Below are 21305 nucleotides of genomic sequence, written 5' to 3'. Positions count from 1 at the left end.
GGAGGGAGAGAGTATGGAGGAGGTGAATGTATTCAGATATTTGGGAGTGGACGTGTCAGCGGATGGGTCTATGAAAGATGAGGTGAATCATAGAATTGATGAGGGGAAAAGAGTGAGTGGTGCACTTAGGAGTCTGTGGAGACAAAGAACTTTGTCCTTGGAGGCAAAGAGGGGAATGTATGAGAGTATAGTTTTACCAACGCTCTTATATGGGTGTGATGCATGGGTGATGAATGTTGCAGCGAGGAGAAGGCTGGAGGCAGTGGAGATGTCATGTCTGAGGGCAATGTGTGGTGTGAATATAATGCAGAGAATTCGTAGTTTGAAAGTTAGGAGGAGGTGTGGGATTACCAAAACTGTTGTCTAGAGGGCTGAGGAAGGGTTGTTGAGGTGGTTCGGACATGTAGAGAGAATGGAGCGAAACAGAATGACTTCAAGAGTGTATCAGTCTGTAGTGGAAGGAAGGCGGGGTAGGGGTCGGCCTAGGAAAGGTTGGAGAGAGGGGGTAAAGGAGGTTTTGTGTGCGAGGGGCTTGGACTTCCAGCAGGCATGCGTGAGCGTGTTTGATAGGAGTGAATGGAGACAAATGGTTTTTAATACTTGACGTGCTGTTGGAGTGTGAGCAAAGTAACATTTATGAAGGGGTTCAGGGAAACCGGCAGGCCGGACTTGAGTCCTGGAGATGGGAAGTACAGTGCCTGCACTCTGAAGGAGGGGTGTTAATGTTGCAGTTTAAAAACTGTAGTGTAAAGCACCCTTCTGGCAAGACAGTGATGGAGTGAATGATGGTGAAAGTTTTTCTTTTTCGGGCCACCCTGCCTTGGTGGGAATCGGCCAGTGTAATAATAATAAAAAAATAAATAATTCACATACACTTTTCAAATTACACCAAAGTGGTTGGGCCACTTACCTTTTATATCCTACCTCTCACCCCCCTCCCACCCTTTTCCAATATTTCTATCCTTACCAATCCTTCTTCCTTACCCATCCTTCTTCCTTACCCAACCTTCTTCCTTACCCATCCTTCTTCCTTACCCATCTTACCAAAGCTCTGGTCATAAGAAGAATATATTTTCTTGTAAAACATTCTTTGCTTTGTACATTATTATAATTATTATAATAATAGGGGAGCGCTAAACCCGTAGGATTATACAGCGCAAGTGGGGGGGGGGGATGGGCGGCATTCAGGCTCAATTTAGGGAACTGGATCACAGATCCAATTCCCTAGATCAAGAACCCTCACCAGCGTCAAGAAACCTCCCTTAAGGGGTGCTTGCTTTGTACATCACAGTAATATCTACGAGTCCATTTATATTATATGTATTAGGTTATCTACTGCATGACAAGGACGTCCTCCATGACAAGGACGTCCTGCGTGACAAGGACGTCCTGCATGACAGGGACGTCCTGCATGACAAGGACGTCCTCCATGACAAGGACGTCCTGCATGACAAGGACGTCCTGCATACAGTGCCATCTGAGTTATTAACCGTACTTAATGTATGTAAGAACAAACTGTTATTAGATGTGAATGGTTAACATGAGTCACACTGAAAGGTTATTGCTGCTGACCTCTAGTGTGAAGTTCAAGGTTCGCCAGGGCTTGCCCGCTGCCAGACACCATTGATCTTCCTGATAAACACTCTGAAGAGCAGTTGCGTATTACTCCAAACATTCCCACTATGTTCTGAACCCGAATTCTCACAACACTAGTAGTATTACATAGTGTTAGTTAATGCAACACTTGTAGTATTACACACAAGCTTGAGTTTACTCAACACTAGAAATATTACACACAAGAATTAGTTTGCATCACAAATACTCACATCGACGGTGATTTGGTCAAAAGGGAAGAGGTCGATGACTCCCCACTCGACTCCCTCGACGTCCAGAACGAACAGATCGACGTGTGTCTTCTGTAGAGCCTTGAGCAGCGTGACCAGTGGCAGACAGTGGACGGTCACTACATTACCTGTCTCCCGCTGATCATCCTGTCAACAGAACACTCATTATCATGACATACATTCACTATCACAATCTAACTCTTAACAAAACCATCACAAAACATTATAACACTTCAATGGATCACTTTACTATCATACTCTGTTTTACCACTTCACTGTCATAATCATAATTAATGCTTTATCAAGACTTGCAATAACACTTCAGTTTCACAGCTTGTTATTCCTTCACTATCGCAATATTTTACTACCATAACTTATTGAAATTACATTATCACACCATATTATTACACTTCACTATTATAACCCAATCGTGTCAATCGTGCATTCACTGTTATACCCTAACAAGTCTTCACTGTCACAGCCTTCCCTAACACATCCTTTTCTATCCGTTCACTTTCACAAAATTAACTACATCACTTTCCTATAATTAAGAAAAAGGAGGAGAAGATATAAACTGGAAAGAGAAAGGTGCTCCCATTACAGGCGAAGGCAAAGAATAACATAGCGGCTAAAAGAGGCCAATATATCTGCAAAACGTAGTGAGACACTGGTCAGAGAAATAGCAAACATCGAACTAAAGCTAAAGGAATCCTACGAGAGTCAAGAATCGCGGGAAGAACTAAAAGTCATAAATGAAATCGAAAGAAACCCAAAGTATTTCTTTTCTTATGCCAAATCAAAGTCGAGAACAACATCCAGTATTGGGCCCCTACTTAAACAAGATGGGTCCTACACAGATGGCAGCAAGGAAATGAGTGAGCTACTCAAGTCCCAACATGACTCGGTTTTTAGCATGCCACTAACCAGACTGAGAGTCGAAGATCTAAATGATTTTTTTATGAGAAAGCCACAGAATTTGGTAAGTACAAGCCTATTTGACATTCTCCTGACGCCAAATGACTTCGAACAGGCGATAAATGACATGCCATGCACTCTGCCCCAGGGCCAGACTCATGGAACCCCGTGTTCATCAAGAACTGCAAGAAGCCCCTATCACGAGCTTTTAACATCCTATGGAGAGGGAGCATGGACACTGGGGTCGTCCAACAGTTTCTAAAAGCAACAGACATAGCCCCACTCCACAAAGGGGCAGTAAAGTAATAGCAAAGAACTACAGACCGATAGCGCTACCGTCTCATATCATAAAATCTTTGAAATGGTTCTAAGAAGCAAGATCACCACCCATCTACACACCCATCAGTTACACAACTCAGGACAACATGGGTTTAGAGCAGGTCGCTCCTGTCTGTCTCAGCTACTGGATCACTACGTCAAGGTCCTAGATGTCCTAGAAGACAAACAGAATGCAGATGTAATATATACAGACTTTGCAAAAGCCTTCGGCAAGTGTGACCATGGCGTAATAGCGCACAAAATGCGTGATAAAGGAATAACAAGAAAAACTGGTAGATGAGTCTCTAATTTCCTGACAAATAGAACACAAAGCGTAGTAGTCAACAGAGTCAAGTCTAAGAAGGCTACGGTGAAAAGCTCTGTTCCACAAGGCACAGTACTCGCTCCCATCCTGTTCCTCATCCTCATATCGGACATTGACAGTGATATAAGCCACAGCACCGTGTCTTCCTTTGAAGATGACACCCGAATCTGCATGACAGTGTCCTCCAGTGAAGATACTGCAAGACTCCAGGCGGACATCAACCAAATCTGTAATGGGCTGCAGAAAACAATATGAAGTTCAATGATGAGAAATTTCAACTACTCCGGTATGATAAACGTGAGAAAATTAAAATTTCATCGGAGCATAAAACAAATTCCAACCACGCAATAGAGCGAGAAACTAACGTCAAAGACCTGAGAGTGATCATGTCGGAGGATCTCACCTTCAAAGACCATAACATTGTATCAGTCGTATATGCTAGAAAAATGTCAGGATGGATAATGAGAACCTTCAAAACTACGGATGCCAAGCCCATGATGACACTCTTCAGGTCACTTGTTCTATCTAGGCTGGAACATTGCTGCACACTAACAGCACCTTTCAAGGCAGATGAAATTGCTGACCTAGAAAATGTACAGAGAACCTTCACGGCGCGGATAACGGAGATAAAACACCTCAATTACTGGAAATGATTGAAGTTCCTAAACCTGTACTCCCTAGAACGCAGGCGGGAGAGATACATGATTATATACACTTGGAAAATCCTAGTAGGATTAGTACCAAACTTGCACACGAAAATCACTCCATACAATAGAAAAAGACTCGGCAGACGATGCAACATCCCCCCAATGAAAAGCATGGGTGTCACTAGCACGTTAAGAGACAACACAATAAGTGTCAGGGGCCCAAGACTGTTCAACTGCCTCCCAGCATACATAAGGGGGTATTACCGATAGACCCCTGACTGTCTTCATGAAAGCACTGGACAAGTACCTGAAATCAGTACCTGACCAGCCAAGCTGTGGTTCGTGCGTTGGATTGTGTGCGGTAAGCAGCAACAGCCTGGTTGATCAGGCCTTGATCCACCATGAGGCCTGGTCACAGACCGGGCCGCGGGGACATTGAACCCCGGAACTCACTCCAGGTAAACTCCAGGTATACCTGGAGTATACCTGGGGGTCAACGCCTCCGCTGCCTGGTCTGAGACCAGGCCTCGTGGTGGATCAGGGTCTGACTAACCAGGCTGTTACTGCTGGCTGCACGCAAACTGAACCACAACCTGGCTGGTTGGGTACTGACTTTAGGTGCCTGTCCTGCACCTTCTTGAAGACAGCCAGGGGTCTATTGGTAATCCCCCTTATGTATGCTGGGAGGCAGTTGAACAGTCTTGGGTCACTTATTATGTTGTCTCTCAGTGTACTCGTGGCGCCTCTGTGTTTTATTGGGGGAATGTTGCATCTCCTGCCGAGTCTTTTGCTTTCATAGGGAGTGATTTTCGTGTGCAAGTTTGGTATTAATCCCTCTAGGATTTTCCCAGTGTATATTATAATATATCTTTCTCGCCTGCGTTCCAGGATATACAGATCAAGGGACTTCAACCGTTCCCAGTAATTTAGGTGCCTTATCGTACTAATGTGTGCAGTGGAAGCTCTTTGTACACTCTCCTACACTCTCCAGGTTAGTAATTTCGCCTGCCTTGAAGGGGGGAATCAGTATACAACAGTGTTCCAGCCAAGAGACAACAAGCGATTTGAAGAGAATTATCACTGGTTTTGCATCCCTAGTTTTGAAGGTTCTCATTATCCATCCTGTCATTTCAGTTATTGTTTGTAATATGTTCAGTATAACAACTTATTATAGCATTTTACTCTCATAAACTATTATAACACTTCATTCTCATAACTTGTTCCTGTTCTTCACAATAACAACATCTTGAGATACTTCAATATCAAGGCTAAATATAATACTTCTTCATAAAAACACTTTTCACTATTACAACCTATTATCATGTCCTATTATATAACTCTGCTATTAATACTTATAAAAATACTTCTCTTTATCATATACTATTTTATCACTTTACAATAACATCCTATTATTAAACTTCATTATAACTTCACTTCAGAACTTATTGTCAAGGATGACGTGTTTCTTTTTTTTATTAACATATCGGCCATTTCCCACCAAGGCAGGGTGACCCGAAGAAAAAGAAAAAAACACATCATTATTCACTCCATAACTGTCTTGCCAGAGGCGTCCCTACACTACAGTTAAAACACTGCAACATATCAACACCCCTCCTTCAGAGTGCAAGCACTATACTTTCCACCTCCAGGACTCAAGTCCGGCTAACCGATTTCCCTAAAACCCTTCATAATTGTTACTTTGCTCACACTCCAACATCACGTCCAGTCATAAAAGCCATTCGTCTCCACTTATTCCTTTCTAACATGCTCATGTATGCTTGCTGGAAGTTCAGCCCCTCTCACACAAAACCTCCTTTACCCCGCATTTTTCTAGTACAGATTTATTGCCCTCCAAATCATTCTATTTTGTTCTATCTTCTCTAAATGTCTAAAGCATCTCAGCAACCTTTCCTCTGCCCTTGGAGTGTGGCCAGCAGTAACAGCCTGGTTAATCACGCTCTGACCCACTGGGAGGTCTTGTCACAGATCGGGCCATAGGGGTGTTGACCCCCGAAATTCTCTCCAGGTATACTCTAGGTATACCACGCACCTCCTTCTAATCTCCAAGCTATGGATTTCCTACATTATATTTACGCTGTACATTGCCCTCAGACACGACATCTCCACTGCCTCCAACCTTCTCCTTGTTGCAACATTCACCACCCATGCTTCACACCCATAAGAGAGCGTTGGTACCACTATCCTCTCATACATTCCCCTTCTCTGCTTCTTTGATTTTTGTCTCCACAGACTCCTCACCTTTTCCCCCCTCATCAATTGTATGATTCACCTCGTCTTTCATAGACCCATCCGCTGACACGTCCACTCCCGGATATCTGAATATATTCACTTCCTCCATGCTCCCTCCCTCCAGTTTGATATACAATCTTTCATAACCTATTTTTTTGTTATCCTCATCACTTTGCTCTTTCCTGCACTCACTTTTAATGTCCTTTTACATACACTTCCAAACTCGTTCACCAGCCTCTACAACTTCCTTTTGAAATCTACCAAAAGCACAGTGTCATCAACAAAAAATTAACTGTGACAGTTCCCACTTTGTTAGATTCGTTATCTCTTGATCGCACACCTCTTGCCAACACCAGAGCATTCACTTCTCATACATCCCCATCTATATATATATATATATATATATATATATATATATATATATATATATATATATATATATATATATATATATATATATATATATATATATATATATATATATATATATATATATATATATATATATATATATATATATATTTAACGACCACGGTGACATCACACATCACTGTCCAAGGCCTACTTCTGCTGGGAAATGAACTCCCTCTCTCCTACATACTCTAACTTGAACCTCACTATCCTCGTAAAATCTCTTGACTACTTTCAGTAACCTACCACCTATTCCATACATTTGCAACATCTGCCACATTGCTCTTCTATTCACCCTATCATATGCCTTTTCCAACTCCATAAATGTAATGAAAACCTCTTTACCCTTATCTATTTACTGTTCACCTATATGCTTCACTGTAAACACTTGGCCTACACATCCCTTACCCTTCCTAAACGTCATTGGTCATCTGTGATCCTGCTCCCTGTCTTACTATTAATTCTTTCAGTAATAACTCTACCATACACTTTACCAGGTATACTCAACAAGCTTATTCCCCTATAATTTGTACACTCTTTTTTCCCCTTTGCCTATATACAAAGGAACTATGCATGCTCTCTGCCAGTCCTTAGGTACCTTCCCCTCTTCCATACATTTATTAAATAAAAGCATCAACCATTCCAAAACTATATCCCCACCTGCTCTTAACATTACTGTATTTGTCCCATCAATCCTAGATGCTTTACCCCCTTACATTTTACCCACTGCCTCATGCACCTCTCCCACACTCACAACTGGCTCTTCCTCACTCCTACAAGATGTTATATCTCCCTGTCCAATGCACTAAATCACACCTTCCCTATCTTCATCAACATTCAACAGTTCCTCAAAATATTCCCTACACCTTCCTGATATTTCCAACTCTTTATCTAAAATCTCTCCTCTCCAATTTTTAACTGTCAAATCCATTCGTTTCCTAGGCTTTCTTAACTTTTTAATCTCACTCCAAAACTTTTTCTTATTCTCAGGAAAATTTGTTGATAGTATCTCACCCACTGTTTCATTTGCTCTCCTTTTACATTCTTTCACCACCTTCTTAACCTTTCTTTTTCTCTCCATATTCTCCTCACTCTTTACATCGCTTTAAAAACCTCTCATATACTAACTTTTACTCCTTTATAACTCTCTTGACATCATCATTCCGCTATCACTCTCCTTCCTTCTCACACCCACTTTCCTGTAACCACAAACTTCTGCTGAACACTCTAACATTACATTTTTAAATCTACCCCATACTTCTTCAACTTCATTGCCTATATTCACACTAGCCCAGTTTTCTTCCAATAATTGATCATATCTAACCTTAACTGCCTCCTCCTTAAGTTTATAAACCTTAACTCTTCTCTTACTTGCTGATGCCATTTTCCTTGTATCCCATCTACCTTTTACTGTCAGTGTAGCTCCAACTAAACAATGATCTGATATATTTGTGGCCCCTCTATGAACATGCACATCTTGAAGTCTACCCATCAGTCTTTTATTTACCAATACATAGTCCAACATACTACTCTTATTATGCCCTATATCATATCTTGTTTATTTATCCTATTCCTCTTAAAATATTTATTATCCATTATCAAATAATTTTCTATACAAAATTCAATCAAAGGGTTCCCATTATCATTTTCACTTGACACCCCAAACTTACCTACCACACCTTCTATAACCGTTTCACTAACTTTAACAACTACTCTCTCACTTGGTTCATGACTTCCTAAGCACTCAGCATCTCCCAGAACCTCTCTCCTCTACACAACTCTCAACTCCATCTGCATAAACATTTATTATATCCCATTTTTTTGCATCCGACTCTTACTTTAATCCATATAATCCTTGATGTGTTTATGCATAATTATTCAAATGATTCTGCAATTAATTACTAGTCAGTAATAAGTCAGTGATGTGATTAATGACGCACCAAATACAATAATGTCAGGGATGGGGAAAGATGGGAACAAAATGGAATATGGGTTTTCTGTTGTTAATAATCCAGAGGGCCATATATAATAATAAATATATAATTAATAAATAATAATTATATAATTAATAATTAATAAGTATATTATTAATAAATAATAAATACATAATTAATAATATAATAATACATATATAATTAATATATAATAATCACTGTCAATACTGAACACATAACACTTTCCACATTAGGAGGAAATGAAAAACCTCAGCCTAAATTTGTTCATATATAAATGCAGTTGAATTATACAGTTTATATTATAGAGGTTAACAGACACACTGTAAGTTACTACAAAGGTTTCTTCCCCTTTGTTACTTCCTTTACATTATCACAATATTCTTACAGTCATAAATATAACTACTCTAATGATATCAAGAGTCTTAAAAAAATCACACCTATAATGTGTACACATATTTACGAATTAACTGATGCCCTTTGCCCTACACTACTACAGTCATAGATTACACACGCATCTCTTAACGTGCAGCTTCAGGAATGCACTACCCTCTTTCCTAGATAAAGTGAGGACCTTTAACCTCCCACAAGAAACAAAAATATCCTCACACTTGAATCTCAGGCTGAGATAATGGTGCCAAACCAGAGCATTTTTCTCCACAACTACAACAGCAGGAGTTCCTCTCACACAAAACAATCATCTACATTCATCCCCATCATATACATCCTAACTTACAGAAAAATTACTACCTCCCTAAACCACTGAGAAAATAACAAGGCAATTTTTAGCACCTTAAATAAATATAAATAAAATCGAAACTTTGTAAGAATATTGAAGAATATAATCTTCCCAAAAAGTTTATACCAAATATTACAAAAATCATAATCATGTCTCTAACCTTACTTTATTATGATTTATATTTTATTAAAAACTATGAGCATCAGAGAACACGACATTTACAAGTAACACTAAGACAGGAGAGTGAAGGAGCCAGTACATATAGGCGAGGGGGGACAGTGATGGGACATAGAGAGGAAGAAAGAAAGAAGTGGTGACAGAGGAAATGGAGAGTAGTTTTAGTGGCACAGTGATAGAGGAAATATGGAGAAGTTTAATGGCACAGTGAAAGAGGAAATGGGGATTAGTATTAGTGGCACAGTGACAGAGGAAATGGGGAGTAGTTTAATGGCACAGTGATAGGGAAAAGGAGGAGTAGCTTTAGTGGGATAGTCATAGAGGAAATGGAGTTTAGTTTTAGTGGTACAGTGACAGAGGAAATGGGGAGTAGTTTTAGTGGAGCAGTGACAGAGGAAATGGGGAGTAGTTTTAGTGGAGCAGTGACAGAGGAAATGGGGATTAGTATTAGTGGCACAGTGATAGAGGAAATGGGGAGTAGTTTAATGGCACAGTGATAGCGGAAATGGGGTGTAGTTTTAGTGGCACAGTGATAGAGGAGATGGGGAGTAGTTTAATGGAACAGTGACAGAGGAAAGGGGATGAAGTTTTAGTGGCACAGTGATAGAAGAAAGAGGGAGAAGTTTTAGTGAGACAGTGACAGAGGGAATGAGGAGTAGTTTAGTGGCACAAGAGACAGAAAAAGGAGTGAAGGGACGTAATAGTAGTAGTTGTAGTATTAGTGGTAGTAGTAGTAATGAAGTGGCAGTCGTAATAGTAGAAGTAAAAGTGCAGTCAGTCTAAGGACAAGTAAAAGGAGCACTGCAGGAGAGCTACTGGTCCTCTGATAAAAGTATCTACACTTCTTCTAGCCTTCACAGTCACCGTCTCGTTGACTCATTACTTATACACAACCTTCCTTGTATAAATCTTAGTCTCTGTAGCTGCCTTCCTTTCCCATTACATTATCAAATGCTTCAAACTTAAGACCACTCGTGACTTGAACAGATCTTTTCCTCTCTTCCTCTCCCCACCTCTTCTTTCCTACTTTTTCATCTTCCTTTCTTCTGCCTTGGTGTGTTCTGTCCTTCAGTTCCCCAGCCCCTTCCTATGTTCAGGGTCCCGCCCTTGTGGACCATTAGCTCTTCAGCAGTGCTCCATTTTCTTGTCCATAGACTAACTCCACTTCTACTACAACGACTACTATTCCATTGCTACTACTGCCAGTACTATTGGCTAACTTCATTCCCCTTTCCGTGCCACTAAAACTATTCCCACTACTTTTCACTACCCCTATCAGTACTGCCACTACTTCTCCGCTTCCTTCTTTCTTCCTCTCTTTGTCCTGTCATTGTCGGACAGAAAAGTTGTTATAAGCTTCTCTACTTGCGAGTTATTTGTGTAAGATTTCAACAGCTGGTCAGTAAGGTTTGTACACATAATTAGCGAGATTCGTACAACTGACTGGATTGATTTGTACCACCTGTTGGTTCAATTTGCACAGCTGGTTGGTAAGATTTCCACAGCTGGTTGGTAAGATTTGAACAGCTGGTTGGTAAGATTTGAACACCTGGTTGGTAAGATTTGCACAGATGGTTGGTAAGATTTGCGCAGATAGCTGATAAGATTTAAACCAAACCAAAGCAAACACTTTTAATGAATTTTGTTAATTAATGTAAATTATGGTTTAGTTTTTAATGATAATATCGGAATATCGACCAGATCAGTTAAAATAACGTGTATCAATAATCACCACCTGTATCAGTAATCACCACCTATATCAGTAATCACCACCTGTATCAGTAATCACCACCTGTATCAGTAATCACTACCTGTATCAGTAATCACTACCTGTATCAGTAATCACCACCTCTATTAGTAATCACCACCTGTATCAGTAATCACTACCTGTATCAGTAATCACTACCTGTATCAGTAATCACTACCTGTATCAGTAATCACTACCTGTATCAGTAATCACTACCTGTATCAGTAATCACTACCTGTATCAGTAATCACTACCTGTATCAGTAATCTCCACCTGTACCAATAATCACCACCTGTATCAATAATCACTACCTGTATCAATAATCACCAGATTATCAATAATCGCCAGCTGTATCAATAATCACCAGATGTATCAATAATCACCACCAGTATCAATAATCACCAGCTGTATCAATAATCACCACCTGTATCAATAATCACCAGCTGTATCAATAATCACCACCTGTATCAATAATCACCAGCTGTATCAATAATCACCAGCTGTATAAATAATCACCACCTGTATCAATAATTACCACCTGTATCAATAATCACCACCTGTATCAATAATCACCAGCTGTATCAATAATCACCAGCTGAATCAATAATCACCACATGTATCAATAATCACTACCTGTATCAATAATCTCCACATGTACCAATAATCACCACCTGTATCAATAATCACTACCTGTATCAATAATCACCAGTTGTATCAATAATCACCAGCTGTATCAATAATCACCGCCTGTATCAAAATCACCAGGTGTATCAATAATCGCCAGCAGTATCAGTAATCACCACCTGTATCAAAATCACCAGTTGTATCAATAATCACCAGCTGTATCAATAATCACCAGCTGTGTCAATAATCACCAGCTGTATCAATAATCACCAGCTGTATCAATAATCACCAGCTGTATCAATAATCACCACCTGTATCAATAATCACCACCTGTATCAATAATCACCAGCTGTATCAATAATCAACAGATGTATCAATAATCACCAGCTGAAACAATAATCACCACGTGTATCAATAATCACCAGCTGTATCAATAATCACCATCTGCATCTATAATCACCAGCTGCATCAGTAATCACCAGCTGTACCAATTATCACCAGCTGTATCAATAACCACCAGTGTCATGTAGGGGGGTAATGATTGAATAGGATATAAGTGGGGGATATGGGAGTAAGGGATTATGTAGGCAGGGGAGAGGCAGGCGAGGTGGAAGGAGTGAGATGATTAGCGGAGGTAGGTAGGTAATGACAGGTCAGTGGTGACTACCAGGACACTCTCATTAACTCTACGCTACTCACTAACATATGCCTCGCCCATTCTTCACTCATATATAAACATAATAAAATATAAGAGAAAAGGAATAAATAACGGTGGGCAGTGAATATTACTATTCTACTCAAACACAGTTTATTATTAAGTCCTTGTACAATAATATATTTGGGAACAGGAGAACATTATTGTGGTTAGACAAATGGGGTGGTACTCATAAGCAGTGAGACAGGGAACACAATCAACTTGACCAAAATGAATGTAACTTACAATATAGCACAGAGGACAGTTCACTACAGGAACTAAGCCACAGGTCCCAAGACCTACACAGCACGAGTACTGCGCCAAGCCAGTACTCTGCCCAATGCCTCCAACAGTCTCCTCCAGAGACTTCAGCAGCCTTCTCCCGAGCCCTGCACCCCAGCAGCAGCTCTCCTCGAATCTCCCTGCTCAGGAGCTCTGCATCCCAGCAGCCGCTCCCCTCGAATCTCCCTGCTCAGCTGTTCCTTGGGCTTATATCGTGGTCCAAGCACCCTCCACAACCACGTGTACGACCTGACGCCTAGGTCTGAGGCGTCAAGAACAAAAGACCTCAGACGTGGGCGTGGCTACAGACGTTTGCCAAGGCAAGGTGTGACCATATAATTGGTTAAATTAGGTCTCCCCAGAGACCTCACAAGCCCAGCTGGACTACATCACACCAGCTGTATTAATAATCACCAGCTGTATCAATAATCACCAGCTGTATCAATAATCACCACTTATATCAATAATCACCATCTGTATCAATAATCACCACCTGTATCAATAATTACTATCTGTATCAAAAATCACTCCAGGTATCAATATTCACCACCTGTATCAATCATCACCACCTTTATCAATAAACACTACCTGAATCAATATTCAACATCTGTATCAATAATCACCATCTGTATCAATAATCACCACCTGTGTCAATAATCACCACCTGTATCAATAATCACTACCTGTATCAATAATCACAAGATTATCAATAATCACTAGCTGTATCAATAATCACCACCTGTATCAATACTCACCAGCTGTATCAATAATCACCAGCTGTATAAATAATCACCACCTGTATCAATAATTACCACCTGTATCAATAATCACCACCTGTATCAATAATCACCAGCTGTATCAATAATCACCAGCTGAATCAATAATCATCACATGTATCAATAATCACCAGCTGTATCAATAATCTCCACATGTTCTAATAATCACCACCTGTATCAATAATCACTACCTGTATCAATAATCACCAGTTGTATCAATAATCACCACCTGTATAAAAATCACCAGGTGTATCAGTAATCACCAGCAGTATCAGTAATCACCATATGTATCAATAATCACCAGCTGTATCAATAATCACCAGCCGTTTCAATAATCACCAGCTGTATCAATAATCACCAGCTGTATCAATAATCACCAGCTGTATCAATAATCACCAGCTGTATCAATAATCACCACCTGTATCAAAATCACCAGGTGTATCAATAATCACCAGCTGTATCAATAAACACCACCTGTATCAAAATCACCAGGTGTATCAATAATCACCAGCAGTATCAGTAATCACCACCTGTATCAATAATCACCAGCTGTATCAATAATCACCAGCTGTTTCAATAATCACCAGCTGTATCAATAATCACCAGCTGTATCAATAATCACCAGCTGTATCAATAATCATCAGCTGTATCAATAATCACCAGCTGTATCAATAATCACCAGCTGAATCAAAAATCACCACCTGTATCAATAATCACCAGCAGTATCAGTAATCACCACATGTATCAATAATCACCAGCTGTATCAATAATCACCAGCTGTTTCAATAATCACCTGCTGCATCAATAATCACCAGCTGTATCAATAATCACCAGCTGTATCAATAATCACCAGCTGAAACAATAATCACCACGTGTATCAATAATCACCAGCTGTATCAATAATCACCATCTGTATCTATAATCACCAGCTGCATCAGTAATCACCAGCTGTATCAATAATCACCAGCTGTACCAATAATCACCAGCTGTATCAATAACTACCAGCTGTATTAATAATCACCAGCTGTATCAATAATCACCACCTGTATCAATAATCACCACTTGTATCAATAATTACCATCTGTATCAATAATCACCACCTGTATCAATAATTACTATCTGTATCAAAAATCACTCCAGGTATCAATATTCACCACCTGTATCAATCATCACCACCTTTATCAATAAACACTACCTGTATCAATATTCAACATCTGTATCAATAATCACCATCTGTATCAATAAACACCACCTGTATCAATAAACACCACCTGTATCAATAAACACCACCTGTATCAATAAACACCACCTGTATCAATAAACACCACCTGTATCAATAAACACCACCTGTATCAATAAACACCACCTGTATCAATAAACACCACCTGTATCAATAAACACCACCTGTATCAATAAACACCACCTGTATCAATGAACACCACCTGTATCAATAAACACCACCTGTATCAATAAACACCACCTGTATCAATAAATACCACCTGTATCAATAATCACTATCTGTATCAATAAACACTACCTGTATCAATCAACACCACCTGTATCAATAAATACCACCTGTATCAATAATCACTATCTGTATCAATAAACACCACCTGTATCAATAAATACCACCTGTATCAATAATCACTATCTGTATCAATAAACACCACCTGTATCAATAAACACCACCTGTATCAATAATCACTATCTGTATCAATAATCACTACCTGTATCAATAAACACCACCTGTATCAATAATCACTACCTGTATCAATAAACACCACCTGTATCAATAATCACTATCTGTATCAATAAACACCACCTGTATCAATAATCACTACCTGTATCAATAAACACCACCTGTATCAATAATCACTACCTGTGTCAATAAACACCACCTGTATCAATAATCACTACCTGTATCAATAAACACCACCTGTATCAATAAACACCACCTGTATCAATAAACTCCACCTGTATCAATAAACACCACCTGTATCAATAATCACTATCTGTATCAATAATCACTATCTGTATCAATAAACACCACCTGTATCAATAAACACCACCTGGATCAATAAACTCCACCTGTATCAATAAACACCACCTGTATCAATAATCACTACCTGTATCAATAAACACCACCTGTATCAATAAATACCACCTGTATCAATAATCACTATCTGTATCAATAAACACCACCTGTGTCAATAAACACCACCTGGATCAATAAACTCCACCTGTATCAATAAACACCACCTGTATCAATAATCACCAGCTGTATAAATAATCACCACCTGTATCAATAATTACCACCTGTATCAATAATCACCACCTGTATCAATAATCACCAGCTGTATCAATAATCACCAGCTGAATCAATAATCATCACATGTATCAATAATCACCAGCTGTATCAATAATCTCCACATGTTCTAATAATCACCACCTGTATCAATAATCACTACCTGTATCAATAATCACCAGTTGTATCAATAATCACCACCTGTATAAAAATCACCAGGTGTATCAGTAATCACCAGCAGTATCAGTAATCACCATATGTATCAATAATCACCAGCTGTATCAATAATCACCAGCTGTTTCAATAATCACCAGCTGTATCAATAATCACCAGCTGTATCAATAATCACCAGCTGTATCAATAATCACCAGCTGTATCAATAATCACCACCTGTATCAAAATCACCAGGTGTATCAATAATCACCAGCTGTATCAATAAACACCACCTGTATCAAAATCACCAGGTGTATCAATAATCACCAGCAGTATCAGTAATCACCACATGTATCAATAATCACCAGCTGTATCAATAATCACCAGCTGTTTCAATAATCACCAGCTGTATCAATAATCACCAGCTGTATCAATAATCACCAGCTGTATCAATAATCACCAGCTGTATCAATAATCACCAGCTGTATCAATAATCACCCGCTGTATCAATAATCACCACCTGTATCAATAATCACCAGCAGTATCAGTAATCACCACATGTATCAATAATCACCAGCTGTATCAATAATCACCAGCTGTTTCAATAATCACCAGCTGTATCAATAATCACCAGCTGTATCAATAATCAACAGCTGTATCAATAATCATCAGCTGTATCAATAATCACCAGCTGTATCAATAATCACCAGCTGAATCAAAAATCACCACCTGTATCAATAATCACCAGCAGTATCAGTAATCACCACATGTATCAATAATCACCAGCTGTATCAATAATCACCAGCTGTTTCAATAATCACCAGCTGCATCAATAATCACCAGCTGTATCAATAATCACCAGCTGTATCAATAATCACCAGCTGAAACAATAATCACCACGTGTATCAATAATCACCAGCTGTATCAATAATCACCATCTGTATCTATAATCACCAGCTGCATCAGTAATCACCAGCTGTATCAATAATCACCAGCTGTACCAATAATCACCAGCTGTATCAATAACTACCAGCTGTATTAATAATCACCAGCTGTATCAATAATCACCACCTGTATCAATAATCACCACTTGTATCAATAATTACCATCTGTATCAATAATCACCACCTGTATCAATAATTACTATCTGTATCAAAAATCACTCCAGGTATCAATATTCACCACCTGTATCAATCATCACCACCTTTATCAATAAACACTACCTGTATCAATATTCAACATCTGTATCAATAATCACCATCTGTATCAATAAACACCACCTGTATCAATAAACACCACCTGTATCAATAAACACCACCTGTATCAATAAGCACCACCTGTATCAATAAACACCACCTGTATCAATAAACACCACCTGTATCAATAAACACCACCTGTATCAATAAACACCACCTGTATCAATAAACACCACCTGTATCAATAAACACCACCTGTATCAATGAACACCACCTGTATCAATAAACACCACCTGTATCAATAAACACCACCTGTTTCAATAAATACCACCTGTATCAATAATCACTATCTGTATCAATAAACACTACCTGTATCAATAAACACCACCTGTATCAATAAATACCACCTGTATCAATAATCACTATCTGTATCAATAAACACCACCTGTATCAATAAATACCACCTGTATCAATAATCACTATCTGTATCAATAAACACCACCTGTATCAATAAACACCACCTGTATCAATAATCACTATCTGTATCAATAATCACTACCTGTATCAATAAACACCACCTGTTTCAATAATCACTACCTGTATCAATAAACACCACCTGTATCAATAATCACTATCTGTATCAATAAACACCACCTGTATCAATAATCACTACCTGTATCAATAAACACCACCTGTATCAATAATCACTACCTGTGTCAATAAACACCACCTGTATCAATAATCACTACCTGTATCAATAAACACCACCTGTATCAATAAACACCACCTGTATCAATAAACTCCACCTGTATCAATAAACACCACCTGTATCAATAATCACTATCTGTATCAATAATCACTATCTGTATCAATAAACACCACCTGTATCAATAAACACCACCTGGATCAATAAACTCCACCTGTATCAATAAACACCACCTGTATCAATAATCACTACCTGTATCAATAAACACCACCTGTATCAATAAATACCACCTGTATCAATAATCACTATCTGTATCAATAAACACCACCTGTATCAATAAACTCCACCTGTATCAATAAACTCCACCTGTATCAATAAACACCACCTGTATCAATAAACTCCACCTGTATCAATAATCACTATCTGTATCAATAAACACCACCTGTATCAATAAACACCACCTGTATCAATAAACACCACCTGTATCAATAAACTCCACCTGTATCAATAAACACCACCTGTATCAATAAATACCACCTGTATCAATAAATACCACCTGTATCAGTAAATACCACCTGTATCAATAAACACCACCTGTATCAATAAACACCACCTGTATCAATAAACGCCACCTGTATCAATAAACACCACCTGTATCAATAAACACCACCTGTATCAATAAACATCACCTGTATCAATAAACGCCACCTGTGTCAATAAACACCACCTGTATCAATAAACACCACCTGTATCAATAAACATCACCTGTATCAATAAACACCACCTGTATCAATAAACACCACCTGTATCAATAAACACCACCTGTATCAATAAACATCACCTGTATCAATAAACGCCACCTGTATCAATAAACACCACTATATAAGAAAGACCCTAAGAACATAAGAAAGAAGCAACACTGCAGCAGGCCTACTGGCCCATGCAAGGCAGGTCCAAGTCTCCTACCGGCTTAAGCCAATGCCCCAACCTTGTTAGGTCAGGTCACATTCACAGGTTCTTGGCTTCGAGCTATAGACCAATAAGCCTTACCTCCATAGTGGGAAAATTTATGGAATCAATAATTGCCGAAGCAATTCGTAGCCAACTTGACAGGCACAGATTGATTAATGAATCTCAACACGGTTTTACAAAGGGGCGTTCCTGTCTTACGAATTTACTAACTTTTTTCACTAAGGTGTTTGAGGAGGTAGATCATGGTAATGAATATGATATTGCGTACATGGACTTCAGTAAGGCTTTCGATATAGTTCCACACCAGAGACTATTGAGGAAACTTAGGGCACACGGAATAGGAGAAATTTTTTCCTGGGTAGAGGCATGGCTGACAAATAGACAGCAGAGAGTTTGCATAAATGGGGAGAAATCCGAATGGGGGCACGTCACAAGCGGTGTTCCTCAGGGGTTAGTGTTGGCCCCGTTGTTGTTCACAATTTACATAAACGACATAGATGAGGGAATGAATAGCGACATAAGCAAATTTGCTGATGACACCAAAATAGGCCGTCCAATTCATTCTAATGAGGACATTAGAGCACTCCAGGATGATTTGAATAGACTGACGCAATGGTCGGAGAAGTGGCAGATGCAGTTTAATATTGACAAATGCAAAGTTCTAAATGTTGAACAGTTAAATAACCATGCCACATATAAACTAAATAATGTAGATCTTAATACTACCGATTGCGAAAAGGATTTAGGAGTTCTAGTTAGCAGTAACCTAAAACCAAGACAACAGTGCATTAGTGATCGCAATAAAGCTAACAGAATTCTTGGCTTCATATCTAGAAGTATAAATAATAGAAGTCCTCAGGTTGTTCTTCAACTCTATATATCCTTGGTTAGGCCTCATTTAGACTATGCTGCTCAGTTCTGGTCACCGTATTATAGAATGGAAAACGTATAAAGGAGGATGACAAAGATGATACCATGTATCAGAAATCTTCCCTATGAGGATAGACTGAGGGCCCTGAATCTGCACTCTCTCGAAAGGCGTAGAATTAGGGAAGATATGATCGAGGAGTATAAATGGAAAACAGGAATAAATAAAGGGGATGTAAATAGTGTGCTGAAAATTTCCAGCCAAGACAGGGCTCGCAGCAATGGTTTCAAGTTGGAAAAATTCAGATTCAGGAAGGATATAGGAAAGCACTGGTTTGGTAATAGAGTTGTGGATGAGTGGAACAAGCTCCCGAGTACAGTTATTCAGGCTAAAACGTTGTGTAGTTTTAAAAATAGGTTAGATAAATACATGAGTGGGTGTGGGTGGGTGTGAGTTGGACCTGACTAGCTTGTGCTGCTGGGCCTGGTACAGTGCTCCATCCTTGAGTGGAGATGACCAGACTGGGTGGGTCATAGGGCTAATACGGGGAGGGACATGGACCTGCTCCGCATGGGTCAGTAGGCCTGTTGCAGTGTTCCTTCTTTCTTATGTTCTTATTTTCTTAAGGAAGGAACATGGCAACTGACGCAGTAGCACAAGCTAGTCATGTCTAACTCACACCCACCCGCTCCCACTCATGTGTTTATCTAACCTACTTTTAAACGTACACAACGTTTTCGCCTCTATAACTGTACTCGGGAGTTTGTTCCACTCATCCACAACTCTATTACCAAACCAGTGCTTTCCTATAATAAATTCGTAAGGCATGAACACCCTTTTGTAAAACCATGTTGAGATTCCTTGATTAATTTATGCTTTTCCAGATGGCTACGAACTGCCTCGGCAATTATTGATTCCATAAATTTTCCCACTATGAAGGTAAGGCTTATTGGTCTATAGTTCGAAGCTAAGGACCTGTCACCTGCTTTGAAAATGGGTATCACATTTGCCATTTTCCACTTAACTGGCACCATTCCCGTTTGTAGTGATATGTTGAAAGATTAGCCAAAGGTTTGCTACGCTCCTCTTTATATTCCTTTAGAACCCTTGAGTACAGTTCATCAGGGCGTGGGGATTTGTTAGGTTTTAATTTATCTATTTGTCTAGGACCATGTCACTTGTGACCTTAATAGTGCATAGTTTACTATCGTTCTGTTCTACATAATTTATTATTTCTGGAATATCGCTAATATCTTCCTGTGTATAAACTGAGAGGAAGTACGTGTTAAAAACGATACACATTTCCTTATCACTGTCCGTAAGCTGACGCGAGCAACTTGTATCAATAAACATCAATGTATCATAAACAATAAATGCCACCTGTATCAGTAAACACCACCTGTA

At 39.2% G+C, this 21305-nt stretch overlaps 1 protein-coding gene across 1 annotated transcript in view; it reads right to left on the bottom strand.

The window, feature by feature from the left end:
* Positions 1-21305, bottom strand: part of LOC128689926 (protein Star-like) — a 215690-nt gene that overhangs the window by 7899 nt on the left and 186486 nt on the right. The window contains exon 6 of the mRNA XM_070088720.1: positions 1827-1991. Within this exon, the coding sequence (XP_069944821.1) occupies positions 1827-1991 (165 nt within the window). The remainder of the gene's footprint in view (positions 1-1826; positions 1992-21305) is intronic.

Source organism: Cherax quadricarinatus, chromosome 25 (assembly GCF_038502225.1).
Source record: "Cherax quadricarinatus isolate ZL_2023a chromosome 25, ASM3850222v1, whole genome shotgun sequence".
In the NCBI taxonomy this organism is placed as follows: Eukaryota; Metazoa; Arthropoda; class Malacostraca; order Decapoda; family Parastacidae; genus Cherax; species Cherax quadricarinatus.
This window is presented reverse-complemented; position numbering and strand designations above follow the sequence as displayed.